The sequence below is a fragment of the Leopardus geoffroyi genome, chromosome A1 (assembly GCF_018350155.1).
Source record: "Leopardus geoffroyi isolate Oge1 chromosome A1, O.geoffroyi_Oge1_pat1.0, whole genome shotgun sequence".
NCBI classification, from domain to species: Eukaryota; Metazoa; Chordata; class Mammalia; order Carnivora; family Felidae; genus Leopardus; species Leopardus geoffroyi.
The window spans coordinates 140,757,251-140,776,218 of NC_059326.1; the positions used below are offsets into that span (position 1 = coordinate 140,757,251).

The 18,968-nt window shown below is 41.6% G+C and overlaps 1 protein-coding gene across 4 annotated transcripts in view; it reads left to right on the top strand.

The window, feature by feature from the left end:
- The window catches only part of IQGAP2 (IQ motif containing GTPase activating protein 2), a 298,032-nt gene that overhangs the window by 262,897 nt on the left and 16,167 nt on the right, over positions 1 to 18,968 (top strand). For all 4 annotated transcript variants that reach the window (XM_045496003.1, XM_045496013.1, XM_045496004.1 and 1 more), the window contains 6 exons: positions 1,035 to 1,175; positions 1,516 to 1,600; positions 2,045 to 2,277; positions 5,042 to 5,174; positions 8,633 to 8,735; positions 9,255 to 9,396. In XM_045496003.1, coding sequence (XP_045351959.1) covers positions 1,035 to 1,175; positions 1,516 to 1,600; positions 2,045 to 2,277; positions 5,042 to 5,174; positions 8,633 to 8,735; positions 9,255 to 9,396 — 837 coding nt within the window. The remainder of the gene's footprint in view (positions 1 to 1,034; positions 1,176 to 1,515; positions 1,601 to 2,044; positions 2,278 to 5,041; positions 5,175 to 8,632; positions 8,736 to 9,254; positions 9,397 to 18,968) is intronic.

The window sequence follows — 18,968 nt, forward strand, 5'->3', positions numbered from 1 at the left end:
CAGGCCACATTCTTGCACTCATCTTGGTTTTTTGCATGGTATTTTCACATTGCAGTACCAGTTGAGCCCCAAAGCCACAGTTTCTGTAATTCTCTGCCTTGGTTCTTCGTCGTGTGTTTCTAAACCTAGACCTAGAAATGGCACACCTCCTCACCTGTTGCTATGCACTGTTTCACAACTCCCAAGTGAGTGGCTTGCCTGCGTAAGCATTAATAAGCCAGGTGGAATGGGCTTATTCTGGGTGGTAGTTTGTAGATCTAAGCAATCCCGGCTTTTTATTTTCTGCAAAAGGATGCCTTGTGCAATAGTTCAGATACGCACAGAGAATTACATGGATGGTTCTCACGCACTGTCTGTAACAGCAAAAAGTTGGGGAAAGTCAAAATATTTAGCTTTGAGGAATTTGTTAAATAAATGTTTGTATAACACATAGTAGACTAATAACTGCTTGGAATAATGATATATTTTTATTGGTATGGAAAAATGCTTGTATAGTTTTCAGTTGCAGGTGGGTAAAATAACCCACTTTCTATAAAATATATATACGTGTGTATGTACACACACACACACACACACACACACACACAAATAGGATCTGTGTGGGATATGCCTAGGCACCAACTCCCTTATATCCAGGCCTATGGAAGGCCCACATACCCAGAATTATACAGTAGTACCTAGAAAGCTATGCATCAAGATGTGAAAAATGGTTGTCTCTAGGTTGGTATTATTGTTTGCCTATATGCATTTTTTTTTTTCTGTAAGGAACATACTGCTTTTTTGTAATTGAAGAGATAGAAAGTTAGGTTTATATCATTTGAGTCGCCCGTTATTTTGCCAGAAGAGCCCCAAGAGGGAGCCTGAAGTCCCCCTAATCCACTAGTGACAGAGGGACTGTCTGGGCACGTAGGGCCTCCCCTGTGTGGGTAGAGTCCGCTTCACTGTACAAAGCTTGATTGTAGAAACAGCTTGGCAAGGACACAAATGCTTATTCCAAGGCCCCAATTAATTGAAGGCCCTTGTTGTGTTTTCAGCAAGCTGCCTTATGATGTGACCACAGAACAAGCTCTGACATACCCAGAAGTGAAAAATAAACTGGAGGCATCCATTGAGAACCTGAGAAGGGTCACGGACAAAGTCCTGAAATCTATCATTTCTTCCCGAGATCTACTACCGTAAGTTGTACATGTAGCAACGTGAACATTCTTCACTGAAAGTTCTTGGAATGCTATGTAAAAGAAATCATGGCAGTAAAGAGAGGAGTGTTCCCTGATACTGTTTGACTACTTTAAAAGATTGCTTGTGTTTGCATTTTACATGCACAACTGTTCTCTAAAGAGGGGACACTCAGTTACTATCATCGGTGAAGGTCCTGTGATTCTGTTACCATCTCATTTTATGTTTAATTTTTTAAGACCACTGCTCAGCTTTAGTTGGCAGGAACAACTGCTATGTATTTCTTCCTCACTTAGCCTTTTTTCCATTATTTTCTTTTGTCATCTGTTTTACATGTAGTTATGGATTGAGGTATATAGCCAAAGTACTGAAGAATTCGATCCATGAGAAATTTCCTGACGCCACAGAAGATGAACTATTAAAGGTAGATTTTCAAGGGTCATCTCACCCTAGCCTCCCCTGGGGGTGTCAGCCAAAATTACCAGCATGCCATTTTGTGAGATTTTTTTTTTTATCTCCTGTATACCTGTGTGTAAAAAGTTACAGGTCTTCTGTTTTTAATGACTGTCAAGATTATTGGTTATGCTGAGTTTACTTTGGAGATCTTACACATTATTGACATTCTGCATTTAGAGCACTTTGGGGCAATATGGTCTAATCAATTCTATTTCTCACCAAAAATCATTTTGTTAACTATACTAGTAATGGGTGATTCTGTTCACTCCCTTTACTTAACTCCTTTATAGGATTCAGATCAGAAAATGATCTTTCTTGGGAAACGTCAGTAAATACTGACTTCAATTTAAAGGAATCTAAAGCTCTTGAGTTTTTTCTCTTAAAAATAGTCTTTTCCTCTGCATTACCCCAGATTGTTGGAAACCTCCTGTACTATCGGTACATGAACCCAGCTATCGTAGCTCCTGACGGCTTTGATATCATCGACATGACAGCTGGAGGTCAGATAACTTCCGACCAAAGGAGAAATTTGGGATCGGTGGCCAAGGTTCTTCAGCATGCAGCCTCCAATAAGCTGTTTGAAGGAGAAAATGAGCATCTCTCATCTATGAACAATTATTTATCAGAGACCTATCATGAGTTCAGGTGAGAGGGCTAATGGCCTGTGGAGAAACTTGGAAGATGATGAACAAGAATAATGTGTGTTCTGTACACAGAACTGGAGTTGGGGGTGAGGGACGGGAGCCTTAGGTGGTGGCGTGTATTTTTTCTGGTTGGCCCTGTGGGGAAAGAGGAGGGGTACTTATGTCTGGGGCTCCCCGTCCCACCCCTGTACCCAGTATCCCTGCCATACTGGGTCATCCCCAGATGTTTGATTTCTGCTGTGGACAAAACGAAATGTTTATTTCTCCTGGTATGCTGCAGGCTGATAGTACTTAGAATAAAAGTCAAAATGGGGGTGCCTGGGTGGCGCAGTCGGTTAAGCGTCCGACTTCAGCCAGGTCACGATCTCGCGGTCCGTGAGTTCGAGCCCCGCGTCAGGCTCTGGGCTGATGGCTCAGAGCCTGGAGCCTGTTTCCGATTCTGTGTCTCCCTCTCTCTCTGCCCCTCCCCCGTTCATGTTCTGTCTTTCTCTGTCCCCAAAATAAATAAACGTTGAAAAAAAAAATTTTTTTTTAAAAAAAAAAAAGAAAAGAAAAAAAAGTCAAAATGGCTGATGTCTTCTTCATTGAACTTAAGAAGATAGTTTTTGAGGTTTTTGTTTGTTTGTTTTAAAGAATGTGTCCAGTGAGAAAGAACCTGCTTATCTGCATCAAACACTTTAGTAGGAAATGGAGTATTTGGTTTTCAAAAAGCTAGGAAAATCCAGCTTTTATATTTCTTGTGTATTGTATATGAATATGTCCTATTCTCAAACCTCTCTTAGCCGTGTAAGACTTAATGTCATTGACTTGATATGCATTTCCAAATTACATCCCTAATCTTTCCGTGGGTACATTTTAGGAGTGAGTCTGGTGGGAAGATGTACTCACCCTGAGCTCTCCAAGGAAGCATGTTCAACTTGGCATTTGTTTTTTCTCTTGTTGCCATTCGATTGGTAGTAGGTCATAGAAATAAGACACAAATATGGACTCTTTGACTCCTCACTTGGAAAATTCATTTCCCATTCCTCAGTTTCCTCTGGATTAGTGATTTATCTGCTCACAGGTAGTTCATGATCACTGTTCTCTCTTTAGAATTGTGGCCTCTTGGGTGCCTGGGTGGCTCAGTTGGTTAAGCATCTGACTTTGGCTCAGGTCATGATTTCACGGTTTGTGAGTTCAAGCCCTGCGTCAGGCTCTGTACTGACAACTCGGAACCTGGAGCCTGCATTGGAGTCTGTGTCTCCCTCTGTCTCTGCCCCTTCCCCGCTCATGTTCTTTCTCTCACAAAAATAAATAAACATTAAAAAAAAAAAACAGAGAAAAAGAATTGTGACCTCTTGTGAGAAAACTCCCTCCAAATCCTCTTACTACAGGAAGTTTTGATTTCTCAAGCTGCTAGTTTTAGTTGTTCTCACGGATGAATAAAGTACTGTTTGTTGCATATCCTTATCTGCTATTACAGCTTCCCTTTACTTCCTTTCTTCTCAGATTATTGTTATCAAATATCTATGGTTCCAGCTCTTCAAAAAGAAAGCAAACCAAAGTCCCCCCTCACTTCCTTAAAATTCATACTTTTTCCTCTAACACTTGTATTTATCCTATGTGTTGCTCAGCAACCTGTTAAAAGTGTCAATGTCAAAGCATAGAAAGACCAGCTGTCACCTGGAAACATGTTCTTCCCCCCCACCAACATGGCTGTTTGCCATTTAACCTCTTCAGCCTTGGGCTGAGAAGGTAGAGGTCTTTTCTGGTATATAAGCCTTGGGTACCTTAGGAGATAAACCAAGGATAATTTCAGACGTACGAAAATTTACTACATTATAGACGAAAATACCTTCTCTACCTGTACAAAGGATCATTCCTAAACCATGATCAGAGCACCTGGCTTTCTTAATCTCTCTAACTTTGCTATTGTTGAAAGAGCAGACTTGTTAGACTCTGACTACTGGAGGAATGGGACCTTGTATGTATTTGTGTGTCTAGCCTTAACAGTCTTTCCCTTGGCCAGCAACCGTTGTTTGGATCAACTGGGAGTAGAGTAGGCTTAACTCGAATTTCTGTCAGGTTGGCAACAGAAGCTCTGAAGGATTATTAGTCCCAGGAGTTTGTGCTATGTAAAGTAGCACATTTGATGAATTGCTTTTCAGATTATTTTCTCTAGAATGACTTGATTCTTAGATCAAAGATTATCAGTCTCGACTTCTGTGTTGAAATTTCAGGGGCCCACTTTCAAAATAACGTTTTTAAAAAAAAAAAATTTTTTTTTAACATTTTATTTATTTTTGAGACAGAGCATGAATGGGGGAGGGGCAGAGAGAGAGGGAGACACAGAATTGGAAACAGGCTCCAGGCTCTGAGCCATCAGCCCAGAGCCCGACGCGGGGCTCGAACTCACGGACCGCGAGATCGTGACCTGACTGAAGTCGGACGCTTAACCGACTGCGCCACCCAGGTGCCCCAAAATAACGTTTTTTTAAATAACCTGCCCCATAATTGGCTTACCCTGAGTCACTGATAGAACCGGGACCCTCTTTCTCTCTGCGTTCCTGTCTGAAGAGCTGGGTCCAACGTCCAGAAACATGGACTCAGCTTCCATAGCTAGGCGCCAGTCTGGAAGATACTATAAGAAATCCTCACGCAACCACAGTTTGGGAGAACAAAGCCCTAATCCTAATTCATGAGTTCCTCAGTGTTGGTTTACCTCAGAAATTTGCACCCTGTCTTAAGAATTTGTTTTTTGTTGTTGTTGTTGTTGTTGTTGTTAGGAAATATTTCAAAGAAGCCTGTAATGTCCCTGAGCCAGAAGAAACATTTAATATGGATAAATACACAGATGTGGTGACAGTCAGCAAACCAGTCATTTATATTTCAGTTGAAGAAATCATCAGCACACATTCAGTAAGTGGGGTTGGAGAAGGGTCTTAGCAGTAGACCCACGGTTCGGACGCCATTATCTTGAAAATGCTTAGTTTTTACCAGACTTAACTGTAAGCATGTGCTAGTAATACTTATACTCTGAATACTAAGAAACCTTTGGTTATTTATTCCCTGACATTTGTACATGGATACAACTCCTTGTCCTAAACAAGTTACGTTTACTTTTTACATGGTATGTTTATTCCCTCTTGTGCATAATAAAACTCCTTCACCCAAACAAGGAAAGTTTACTTCTTACTTAATCCATTGTAAATGTGAAGATTAAGCCCTGAGCAGGGACAGGCCCTAATATTCCCCCACCCACCAGGGATACACTGCCTGGACCCCCCACACGATTTCTCTCTCCCTTTCAAGAATCTTCCCAGCTTTTCCAGTAAAATTCTGGGACAATGACAATATTCTCTCTAGTGCGGGACATATAGAGAGGTCAAATAAGCAGGCTGCTTGAGATTAGGCAAGAGGAGACACCACACCCAACATCAGCCACCTGCGAAGAATCATTTCTTTTGTTCTGGAAAACCCCATTTCTCACAGGCAGTTTCATACTCTCTGCTATGTCATAATGTCTCCATCCAGATGGCGTGCAGACATTACTGCAATCAGCCATAAAAGGAGCATTAGGCATCTGTTGGGTCAGGGCCTTTAGCTCAGCATGGGAAGCCTTCGATGGCCTCTCAGTCATTTGAAATAAAAAGGCCAAGCTTTGAGAGGTTTCTTTTGTTTTGTTTTGTTTTGTTTTGTTTTGTTTTGTTTTGTTTTTAGATCATTTGGTACATATTTCCTTTTATCCTAAAAGAGAATGCTTTTAAAATAGCTTTGGACCTTGCTACTCCAAAGTCTTGAGAACTTGTTAACAATGTACCCCAGACCTACATTCTTTTTTTTTAAACATTTTGTTTTTAAGTAATCCCTACACCCAGTGTGGGACTTTGAATCCACAACCCCAGGATCAAGATTCATGTGCTTTACCGACTGAGCCAGCCAAGTGCCCCCAGAGCGGGCATTCTAACAAGAACCCAAGTTCTGCAGATACATACTGGAGATGAAGAAGCCTGGTTAAGGATAACCCCAGTGTGGATTGTACCCACACCTAGGAGGAAAGCATAAGAGATACACAGCTCTGAAAGGTCCTAGGTACACTAACAAGTGGCAAGGTGGGCTGCTTAAAATTTCAGGCTTTATTATTAAGCTCTTCCCAGAAACAAAATCCTGAATACAGGCTTGGAAGAAAGACTGCATCTCCTTTCTATTTCCCTGTTTTACCACTGGAACAGAGAATCTCCGTAAGTATTTTGAGTGATCCTAAACTAAGGCAGGTCTGAATGACCAGCTGAAGGAGTGAGTCGGCTGATTAAATGAGAGGCTATACCTCTTTGCTCTCTGTATAAACACTGGAAATCACAAAACGTGTGCAAGCAGCACAACATTTGTAATGGTAATTTTCTTTTTTTTTTTTTTTAATTTTTTTTTTTCAACGTTTATTTATTTTGGGGACAGAGAGAGACAGAGCACGAACGGGGGAGGGGCAGAGAGAGAGGGAGACACAGAATCCGAAACAGGCTCCAGGCTCTGAGCCATCAGCCCAGAGCCTGACGCGGGGCTCAAACTCACGGACCGCGAGATTGTGACCTGACTGAAGTCGGACGCTTAACCGACTGCGCCACCCAGGTGCCCCAATGTAATGGTAATTTTCTAATGATCAAGTGGTCTCATTCCTATTTGAGCAATGAGTCTGTTGTCTCTTTTTATGGTAGATAATCCATCTCCAAAAAATGTCCTCATGCTGGCTACGCGTTTGCTGAGGGCAGTATCCTCATGCCGTTAAAGTGGTGGGGAGTTCTCTTTTAGAATGAGACATTCTTTCCCAGGAATAGCAGAGGAAAAAATGTTACTGTATTAATTTACATTGTTACTTTTTAAGGAGAAATGGTCTGTTCTTTTCTGTTAGCAAAAATTTAAAACAGAATCCAATCCTGGGAAATACAGTTTGTGACCAATCTGGACTTTCCTCACATGTTAGATTGGAAGCAGATGTAATAACGTGGGAGGAAAGTAATTGCAGAGAAAAACTGTCTGTTGACTGTCTGTCTGAAATGAAGAGGTGTCCACAACCAGGCATAACAGCAGTTCACTTGGCCCAGCCTGTGGCCACATGCTTGCCCCTTGTCCTCTAAGGAACATGTAGAACCTCCAAACACTCTTTAAAAAGACACTTTTGAGAAACGTGCATGTTCTGTAATTACCAGCCTAAAGGGTAGAAGCTAGCTGCCTAAATTTTCACTCTCCAGAGAAAGCAGCCACATCAGCTCTCCTATCCCCTCAGAGAACAAGGGCATGAATGTATCCATCTTACTTTGTTCTGTCTCTAACTTACTTTCCCCCCAAAAAATAGATATACTACCCTTCCAGATTTTACTGTGACATTGTATCACCTCTATTACTTGTGTAATGTCTTCGCTTGCCTTTGATCCTTGTGGGGATTATGTACCTGAGGAAACACATCTGGGCCTCAGGCCAAGGAACTATGTGGTCATTTCTGCCATCCCTACCCTTGAAAGATCTTCAATGCCAGGCAGATTAAAATAGCTAATAGTGGCGATTTTTTTTTAATATCCATAGTGTTTGACTACTGCATAATTTTTCCGTGAAGAGATATGGAAATGCCTTTCCAGTTTGTTATCAGTGTTAGCCAAGGGACTTCTGCCTCACTTTAGGCTTTTTCCTCCCCAACTTTGACCTTTCCTCTAAAGGCGGACTGGAGCACAGGGGTCGAAGTAGAAGTAGAAGGCTGCTCCTTGGCACACCTCACATGATCTTGCTAAAAGATGGTTTGTGAACACCTTTCACTGAGCTACAGTTTCTTCGTGTGGAGTAGGCACATCCCTTTGAGATAAAGTTAAAAACTGTGTCACCTCCCTGAGGTCTCTGATTTGAATAAATGTCAGACTTGTGGGGCACCTGTGTGGCTCATTCGGTTAAGCATCCGACTTCAGCTTAGGGCATGATCTCAGGGTTCGTGGGTTCGAGCCCCGGGTCCGAAGCCTGCTTCGGATTCTGTGTCTCCCTCTCTCCCTGCCCCTCCCCCACTTGTGCTCTTATCTGCCTCTCAAAGATAAATAAACATTAAAAAATTAAAAAAATAAATAAATGTCTGACTTGTAATTAAGATTCAAATGATAGTCGTCCCTGCTTGGCTCATTCAGGAGAGCACACGACTCTTGATCTCAGGGTCATGAGGTTATGCCCCATGTTGGGCATAAAGCTTACTTTGAAAAAGTAAAAATAAGATTAAAACAATATGGGAAGAAAATTATCTTGGAAAACTGGAAAGGGAACTTGATGTAAAAATGGTAGCACTTAAGAATTTACTTTTATTTGTGTGTGTGTGTGTGTGTGTGTTTATTGCTTTATTGCTTTAGCTCCTGCTGGAACACCAGGATGCAATTGCTCCTGATAAACAGGACTTGCTGAATGAATTGTTGGAATTGCTGGGAGAGGTTCCTAGTGTGGAATCTTTTCTTGGTAAGAGCTTCTTCCTTCTGCTTATCCTGTGGTTGACATTTAGTTGTTTAGTTTTCCTAGTCTAAATCAAAAAAAATCTTAATATTCAACTTTATTTAAGAAGATAACTACAGGGGCGCCTGGGTGGCTCATTCAGTTAAGTGTCTAACTCTTGATTTCGGTTCAGGTCGTGATCTCACAGTTTGTGAGATCGAGCCCTGCATCAGGCTCTATGCTGTTAGAGCACAGAGCCTGCTTGGGATTCTCTCTCTCTTCTCTCTGTCTGCCTCTCTCCAACCCCTGCCCTCACCATGCTCGCTTGCTCGCTCGCTGGCTCTCTCTCTCTCTGTCAAAATTAATTTTTTAAAAAAAGAAACTTCAAAAAAAATAAAAGCCTCTTGCTGTATATTAGAAATTTTTTTTTATGAAGACCATTATCTCCTGTACAACTGAGCCTTTCCTGTAAACCTTTATCTTGGGTTGCTGACGCCACCATCACAATGAGCAAATGGTAAGAGTAACAATGTTTTCTTTCTACAGGGGAAGGAGCAGTTGACCCCAATGACCCCAACAAGGCAAATACACTAAGCCAACTCTCAAAGATTGAGATCTCCCTTTATTTGACAAGCAAGTACAACATAGGGGACGGTGAAGCTGTTGATGGCCAGAGCCTCATGATAAAGTAAGTTTGGGGCTTAGCGGGCACATGTCTCCGATTATGCGTCTTCAACTATGCAAGTTGAAATAGACTGAATCCCCAAATCATTTTAGTATATCTAAATATTAAAATACATTATTCATCAAACATCTAACCAAACAAAGGATAATAGACTATCATTTAAAAGGGAACAAAATACAATTTGTAATTTAGTTTATAATAGTTTATAAAGGCTATTTTTTGTTTGTTTGTTTGCCATGGAGCAGTTTTATTTCTTTCTTTTAAGAAACAAAGTGATTGATTCTGCCTGTAAAAATCCTTAGGTAACTGAAGGGAAATAAGTGTTTCAGAGTGGTGAAAAGATTGGCAAGGAAGTGCCTTAAACCAAATTTAATGTCTGGCATAAAATATCTACAGAAAAGGCACACACATGGTAAGATATCCCACTGTCATTTGATTTATTAACTTGGTTTCCTATTAAACTAAGCCTGGATATGTTTACCAGCTTTGACTTACACCCTACTTCCTGCCCAAAGATTTCAAATGAAGCATCCACACTTTTAATTTCTACCTCATTGGTTCCATCAAGGCTTCTTAGATATCCCACACCAGTCCTTTACATAAAGAATGAGAAAGAATGAGGTACATCACCATAAATCAAAACACCATAAACCAAAATGCTTGCTCAGCAACCAGTATGGCTTTTAAGAACTTAGGTAAACAGGGGCGCCTGGGTGGCTCAGTCGGTTAAGCATCCGACTTCAGCTCAGGTCACGATCTCACGGTCCGTGAGTTCGAGCCCCGCGTCGGGCTCTGGGCTGACAGCTCAGAGCCTGGAGCCTGCTTCCGATTCTGTGTCTCCCTCTCTCTCTGCCCCTCCCCCATTCATGCTCTGTCTCTCTCTGTCTCAAATAAACGTTAAAAAAAAAATTAAAAAAAAAAAAAGAACTTATGTAAACAAGGATGCATATTCTATGAGTGATGTGTTGGAGTGAGGTGGAGAATGGACGTAGAAACGGTGACCAAAATGGAATACTTATGTATTTAAATAATACTTGACACATTACTTCCAAGTTACACGTCCAGAGTTCTGACATGGTTTTCATTTGTAACAAGAGCTTTCTGTTCTGCCGCTGACATGATTCAAACAGCGCTCATTTCCAGTTAATTTTTTCCCAGATATTCACACTCATCCATAAAAATGGTGGGGGGGGGGGGGGGGACTTGTTCATTGTCCTGTGCTGCAATGTGTGATTCTTCTAATTAGGCTTGATTATTTTGTCCTCAGATCATCTAAGGCTTCATGCATTCATGTAGCAGATCTTTTGAGGACCCATTCTGTATCCATGGCCCTGGCTTCACGCTGGGGAGACAGCAGTAAGAAGCCATTAGCAGTCCCTGCTTCTCAGGGGTCTAAAGTCTGATGGTGGGGAGTACAGCTCAATTGCAGGACAGAAGCCAAGCTGCAGAACTCTTACACACTCTTGGCCTCTTAAGAGTTGAAGGTACTTCCTTAGACTGCTGATTACCAACTCATATTGAATTTGCAAAGAGACAACACAGGGCCGGGCAACAGAGACGGGGGAAGCTATGCAATCTGTTCCCTGGGTTCCTCTGAGAAATTGCCAATTATAAAGGTAACTGGAAATGCAGAGACTCTGTGGTTCTGCCATGCAAATTAAATTAGGGCAAGTAGGGGTGCCTGGGTGGCGCAGTCGGTTAAGCGTCCGACTTCAGCCAGGTCACGATCTCGCGGTCCGTGAGTTCGAGCCCCGCATCAGGCTCTGGGCTGATGGCTCAGAGCCTGGAGCCTGTTTCCGATTCTGTGTCTCCCTCTCTCTCTGCCCCTCCCCCGTTCATGCTCTGTCTCTCTCTGTCCCAAAAATAAATAAACATTGAAAAAAAAAATTTTTTTTTTTAAAAATTAGGACAAGTATCCTATGATCTCATATGCTTTGTCCTTAGAAGTAATGGGAAGAAATGTTTTCAAAATTGGTTTTGTCTGTTAGTTGAACATCATTTTCTAAATGCATTCAACTCACTTGTATGCATTAATGAATGGAAATCACAAAGTGGGTAGTCTAAAATACCACATATTCTCAGTATCATATATTTATATATATTTATACTTGTTTCTGAATGAGCGTTGATGGGTCTGCGAATTTTTGGAATTGATTTTAAAAGCAAAACCATAAAAGTCAAGTACGTTGGGCAATCATATATCTTAGCTAGGGAAACCTGGTCCATTGTCCTACTTACATCAGCCCTTGGATGGCCCTGTCCCAGCTCCCCAGCATGTGCTGGAAGCAAATGCTGTCTGCTCCTTTAAGCACCATACTACGTAGAACCAGTGTTTTTTTTTTTTTTTTCTTATTGTTGTAAAATACACATAACATAAAATTTACCATCTTTTCAAGTATACAAATGAGTGGTATTTTGTACATTCAGAATGTCACACAACCATCACAACTTTCTAGTTCCAGAACTTCTATTAATCAGTTATTCCCCCACTACTCTCAGGGCTCTGTAGGCCCTGCCCCAGCATCCCTAGTGCTTTCTGTCTCTATGAACTTGTCTTTTCTAGACATTTCATATAATTGGAATCATACACTATGTGATCTCTTGCATCTGTCTTCTTTGACTCCACATAATGTTTTTGGCCGAATAATATTCCCTTGTATGGATACAGCACATTGATCATGGACATTTGGGTTGTACCTTTTGACTATTGTGAATAGTATTGCTGTGACCATTTGTGTACAAGTATTTATTTGAACACCTGTTTTCACTTCTTTTGGATATAAACCTAGGAGTAGAATTGCTGGGTCATAAGGTAATTCTAAGTTTAGCTTTTTGAGAAACTGCCAAACTTTTTTTCATAGTGGCTTTACCATCTTGTATTTCCACCACCAAGGTATAAGAGTTCGAACTTTTCCACATCTTCACAGACACTTATTTTCTGTTTTATGTTGTTACAGCCATTCTAGTGCATATGAAGTAGTATCTCGTTGTGATTTTGATTTGCATTCCCCTGATGATAAATAATGTTGAGTTGTCCTTGTCAGCCATTTGTGTACCTTTGTAGAAATGTCTGTTCAAGTCTTGGGCCTGTTTTTTGGCTTGTCTTTTTTGTTGCAGAGTTCTAAGAGCTCCTTCTATATTCTAGAGAGTAGACACCTGCCAGATTTATGACCTGCCCATATTTTTTACTCCTATGGGTTGCCTTTTTATGCTCTTGGTAATGTCCTTTTATGGACAGAAGTTTTTTAACTTGATGAAGGACAGTTTATTTTTTGTTGTTGCTTGTGCTTTTGGTGTCATGAAATGAGAAATCATTGGGGCACCTGGGTGGCTCAGTTGGTTGAGCATCTGTCTTGAGTCTTGGTTTCAGCTCATGTCATGATCCCAGAGTCATATCTCTCCCTCCCTCCCTACCTCCCCCACCCTCTCTCTCTCTCTCCCTCCTCCTCCTCTTCTTTCTTCCCCTCCTTCCTCCTCCTCCTCCTTCCTCTCCTCTCCTCCTCCTTCCTCTCCTCCTCCTCCTTCCTCTCCTCTCCTCCTCCTTCCTCTCCTCCTCCTCCTTCCTCTCCTTCTCCTTCCTCTCCTCCTCCTCCTCCTCCTCCTCCTCCCCCCCCTCCCTTGCACCTCTCTCACCCATTTGCACTCTGTCTGAAATTAAAAAAAAATCCTTGCCCAACCCTGAGTCCTGAACATTTACTCCTTTGTTTTCTTCTAAGAGTTCTATAATTTATTTTATGTTTAGGTGTATTACCCCTTTTGAGCTAATTTTTGTGTTTAGTGTAAGGCAGAAGCCCAATTTCATTTTTTTTTTTTTGCAGGTGCATGTTCATTTGTCTTACCACTATTACTTAAAGACACTATTTTTCTCCCTTGAATGGACTTAGATACCCTTGTCGAAAGCCAGTTGACCATACACGTATGACTTTCTGGACTCTTAATTCTATTCCATTGATCTATGTCAGTCCTTATCCTAGTCCGACATTATATGGATCACTGTAACCTGGCAGTAAGTTTTTAAATTGCTAAGCATAAGTCTTCCAACTTGTTCCTTTTCAAGATTCTTTTGGTTTCCTGGGGTTCCTTACAATTCGTAGTGAATTGTATGATCGACTTTTTCATTTATACAAAAGGACTACTAGGCTAGTGTTTTAATAATTCTTGATATTTCGCTGCTTTCATGGACCTCTGGGGTCTAGATAGTCTTCCTCTGGGCATATTTTAAGATCCTGCCATAGGCAGAGCCCCTCACTAAGCAGCCCAGTGATCAGTGTGGACGACAACCTGAAGAGAAGATTGTCCAAGTAGCCTTCCTTGAAAGTGGGATTTGGATATTGCCCAGAAGATTGAACAGAATTAGTTTCATGATGTTAGGCAAACCTTACTTCCAAAGACATATATTTTAGGTATATATTTTAAAATCTTGTTAATAATAGACAATTATAAAATGTGTCAATGATAGCAAGCTTGAAGACCATTCAGCCCAAGTCTGTCTCTTTGTGGTGAGGAAATTTAAGTCTAAAATTATGGGAAGCAAGTAGCTAGTCCCTGACATGCTTTAAACTCATGTGCCCTGTATCATGGATTCTCCATTAATACACACTTTAAATATTGATTTGAAAAGTTGTATGGGGATGTCTTTTCTCCAAGCTAACCAAATTCCTATCTCAAACATAATACATACTTCTTTTTTTTTTTTTTTTTCAACGTTAATTTATTTTTGGGACAGAGAGAGACAGAGCATGAACGGGGGAGGGGCAGAGAGAGAGAGGGAGACACAGAATCGGAAACAGGCTCCAGGCTCTGAGCCATTAGCCCAGAGCCCGATGCAGGGCTCGAACTCACGGGTCGTGAGATCGTGACCTGGCTGAAGTCGGACGCTTAACCGACTGCGCCACCCAGGCGCCCCATAATACATACTTCTTGAGGATCTTCATTACAGAACCGAATTTAACTAACATCAGACAAGGCCTTCGGGAAGTTAGTTTGAAATGGACAATCATGGAATGAAGAGCATTTGGGATATGAAAGTATCTGGCTTTTCTCTATCAAAAAAAACTTTCTCGCTTCCTTGTTAAACAGATTGTGTTTTTAACTTTCACCAACGTCCCCTTAGGATTAGTTACAAAATAACTAGCTTTATAGTGACGAATAACTCATCTTCATGGGAGCACCTGCAGAAGAATTTGAGACATTGTTAATATCCTTATGCTTGTAAACTTTATAGCATGCTAACTTTATAATTAATAGTTAAATGAAGATGATAACAAACACCTATGGAGTGCTTACCATGTGACAGGCACTATCCTGTAGATACAGGTAGATAATAATATGTATCTTCATTCCTTCGTATATATATGAAATTTGTCATGTTATATTCTTGGCAACCACAAGAGGTAGAGGTTACTAACTATATTTTACATATGAGGCACAGAACAGACAAAAACTCTTTCCTAAGCAATATGGCTCGTGAGTGGAAAATGGATTCAGACTCAGATGGTCTTAAGTCTTGCAGGGCCTACACTCTTGATCACAAGATTTTACAACTCACTGGGGGCAAGGCCACTGCTCTTTGTATTCTTAGGAAACTTAGAATAAATAATGAGAATGATAGCAAAGCAGTTATTGCATAACTGATGCTGGGACTTCTTTCCAGGCCAAAGAGAAAGACTGACTAATAGATCTGAGGCACATGAAGGCACATATGGGGGTAGGGAGAAACATTCTGTTTCCCATCTGTGGGTTTATTAAATAAGGCACCTCAGTTTGGGCTACCGCCGTTCTGTCAATAGTACCAAGCCTGGTGGTATTGAAAAAACAAACCAGAAAAACCTGGTTGAGGAATCCTGCGGAGACCTTGGATGACAGCCTGAATCTGTCACTTATTAGCCATAGAACTCTGAGCAACTCACCTACGCTTCAGTCTCCTCATCTATAAAAAGGGGGAGGGGAAGGAAGGGATGCAATGAGCAAATGAAGGCTGCATTAACACTTTATAAATTATTTAAAAAACTACACAATTGCAAATCTCTCTCATTATAACTTATGATTCAACTTAAAATGTGTGATCATGGGGCACCTGGGTGGCTCAGTCGCATTAGTACCAACTTCGGCTTAGGTCGTCATCTTGCGCTTTGTGGATTTGAGCCCCGTGTCAGTGTCTGTGCTGACAGCTTGGAGCCTGGAGCCTGCTTTGGATTCTGTACCTCTCTCTCTGTCCCTCCCCTGCTCGCACTCTGTCTCTCAAAAATCAACATTAAAAAAAATTTTTTTTTTTAATGTGTGATCTTTGGGACACCTGGCTGGCTCAGTCGGTAGAGCATGTGACTCTTGATCTCAGGCTGGTGAGTTCAAGCCCCACGTTGAACGTAGAGCTTACTTAAAAAAAAAAAAAAAAAACATGATCCTTATGGACTTTATTAAGGTTGTTTTTCTACAAAAGTATGCGTGTTTAAGTAGAAGGCAACATTTGTGGGTTGCAATCATACTTTGCTGCCTGAGAGCTTTCAGTTGTCATCTCTCAAGAATTTGTTTTCTTACCACATGATTCAGTGGAGCATCTATCATCCCACCTGAAAGATTTCTTTGCTTTTGGTCCAAAACTAGCCGGGGCACTAAATGGCTAAGATGGTATTTGATGTCTGGTGATAAAAATGTATAATCGTATTAGAAGAATTTTAAACAACTGGAAGTATTCCTTAGATTCCACAAACATGAACTCCTTTTCAAACTTGGACAAAGTGTCAGGCAGAGGGGGAGGCTCAGGGATGCTGCTGGTCAGAGCGTAGGAAAAGATGCCATGTGACTGGAATGGTCAAATCTGAGGGGCCACGCCAGTTTACAAGCACCACGTGGTCTCATTCACCAGTAGTAGGATTTGAACACAGCTATGATGAACAAACTTCCTGGTGTATTTCTCTCTCTTTTTAAATTTATTTACTTATTTTGGAGGGAGAGCACAAGCAGGGGAGAGGCAGAGAGAGAGAATCCCCAGCAGATTCCGTGCTGTCAGTGCAGACCACGATGCAGGGCTCCATCTCACAAACCATGTGATCGTGACCTGAACTGAAACCAAGAGGCAGGTGCTTAACCAACTGAGCCACCCAGGTGCCCCATCCTTGGTGTATTTCTTTCTCACTTTTTTTTTTTTATTATTCTTCCTCAGAATTAGATACTTCCTCAAACAGGGAGGGTGGTAGAGTCCTTGGTTTGATCAGCATATCTTACATATTGTTTGAACAGCCACAGAGCCAATACTCTAGCCAGCTGGTTTATGGTGGTTAAACCCTATCTAGAATTTTGCGTTTGCACTGGGGTGAGGAGGGGACACATCTTAAGACCATTGGCAAACAAATGTGAGCAAAACTATGAATTCTGTTTAAACCCTCTCATGAAGAGGTTTAAGGAACTGGAGGTTTCACTTACAAAAAGAAAGGTAGTGGAAGAGGGGTTGGGGACACATTTGAGGCACCTCTGTACAGGTTTGTGGGGGCTGATGATATGGAAAGAGCATTCAACTTGTGTTTTGCAACCCTAGAAAACAGAGTGACCTTTGTGTAACCACTGAGCCTCTTATATCTTAGTTGCTTCATTTGTATAATCAGGGATTGGACTATTTCCCAAAGGTTCCCCTCACTGCAGAAGTCCTATGACTAACCAGGTCCAGTGAGTGGACTTCAGTGGAAGGCAGGTCTCTCACAGTGAGGTTCCTGCATAAGAATGGAATTTTCCAATCTTGCACTTGCCAAACTACATTCAACGTGAGCCACACAAGTAATTTTAAGATTTCTAGAAACCACATTTTAACTTTTTTAATGTTTGTTTATTTATTTTGTGAGAGAGAGCATGCACGCGCACATGAGCAAGGAGGGGCAGAGAGATAGAGGGAAAGAGAAGATCCCAAGTAGGCTCTGGGCCATCAGCAGAGAAACCCAGAAACCACATTTTAAAAAGAAACAGGTGAAAGGGGCACCTGGGTGGCTCAATCGGTGAAGCTTCCAACTTTGCCGTAGGCCATGATCTCATGGTTCCTGAGTTCCAGCCCAGCATCAGGCTCTATGCTGACAGCTCAGAGCCTGGAGCCTGCTTTGGATTCTCTGTCTCCCTCTCTCTCTGCCACCACCCCCCCGCCCCGCCCCAGCTCATGCTCTGTCTCTCTCAAAAGTAAACATTAAAATAAATAAAAATTAAGATAAAAAAGAAAAAGAAACAGGTGAAGGGGCGCCTGGGTGGCTCAGTCAGTTAAGCCTCTGACTCTTGATTTTGGCTCAGGTCATGATCTCACAATTTGTGAGATTGAGCCCCATGTCAGGTGCCGTGCCGACAGCATGGAACCTGCTTGAGATTCTCTCTCCCCCTCCCTCTCTGCCCTCTCCTGTGTCCACATGTGCACATTGTCTCTCTCAAATAAATAAATGCTTAAAAAAAAAAAAAGTGAAATTAAGTGCCTGGGTGGCTCAGTAGGTTGAGCATCTAACTTCAGCTCAGGCCATGATCTCATGGTTCCTGAGTTGGAGCCCCCCATCAGACTCGCTGCTGTCAGCACAGAACCCGCTTCAGTTCCTCTGCCCTGCCCCCTCTCTGCACCTCCCCCACTCATGCTGTCTCCCTCAAAAATAAATGAACATTTTTTTAAGTTAAATTAATTCCGATTTATTTTATTTAGGGGTGCCTGACTGGCTTAGTTGGTAGAGCATGCAACTCTTGACCTCAGAGCCATCAATTCAAGCCCCACACTGGGCATAGAGTTTACATAAATATTAATAATAATTCCAATATATTTTAGTTAAGCCAATGTGTCAAAAATGTCAGTATTTCAATATGTAATTAGTGTAAAAAACTGTTAGTTTTTTCATCCTAAGCATTCAAAATCCAGTGTGTGTTTTACACCTCCAATACATCTCAATTTGGACCAGGCATGTTTCAAGTGGTCCATGGCCACCTGTGGCCAATGGCTGCCATCTTGGGCAGCTCAGCTTTAATGGCCATGTGAGTGCTTACTACACGTCAGATCCTGCTGAGAGGCTTTACGTGCCACTTTCCCTTCAGTCCTCCCATAAGTCCTCTGAGAGAATCCCATTATATAAATGAAAAAAAACAGAGTCATTGAGGTTATATAGTTTGTATAAGTCCACACAGCTAGTAAGCAGCAGGAGCCCCAATTGGACCTTACATCTGTCAGACCCCAGTACCCATAACCATTAGGCATACTGTAGGGGGAGATAGTTCCCTATCCTGAAACAGGACGGTTCCTTACATGCGAGATGCCTAGGATAGAACTTTGGCAGGGGATTCCACAGGCTTGACGTAAAGTAGAATTCCAAGACAAAAATGCAGTATAGGCAGTTTGTCCTTGAGCGACTCCTTAACAAACATTCTTTGTCCCTTGCACAGCATGCTTTAGTGACCCTAGTCATTTTGGTCATCAGATACCCTCTCTAAAGAGATGAGCTGGGAGTTTCCTGGAAACATGTACCATAAGTAGTTCCCAGAATGTTATTTCAAATATGAAACCATCACTGTGTCTATATTTTTAAAATCATCCAATGTTTTCATTTTTAACTTGATGTTCCTGTTTA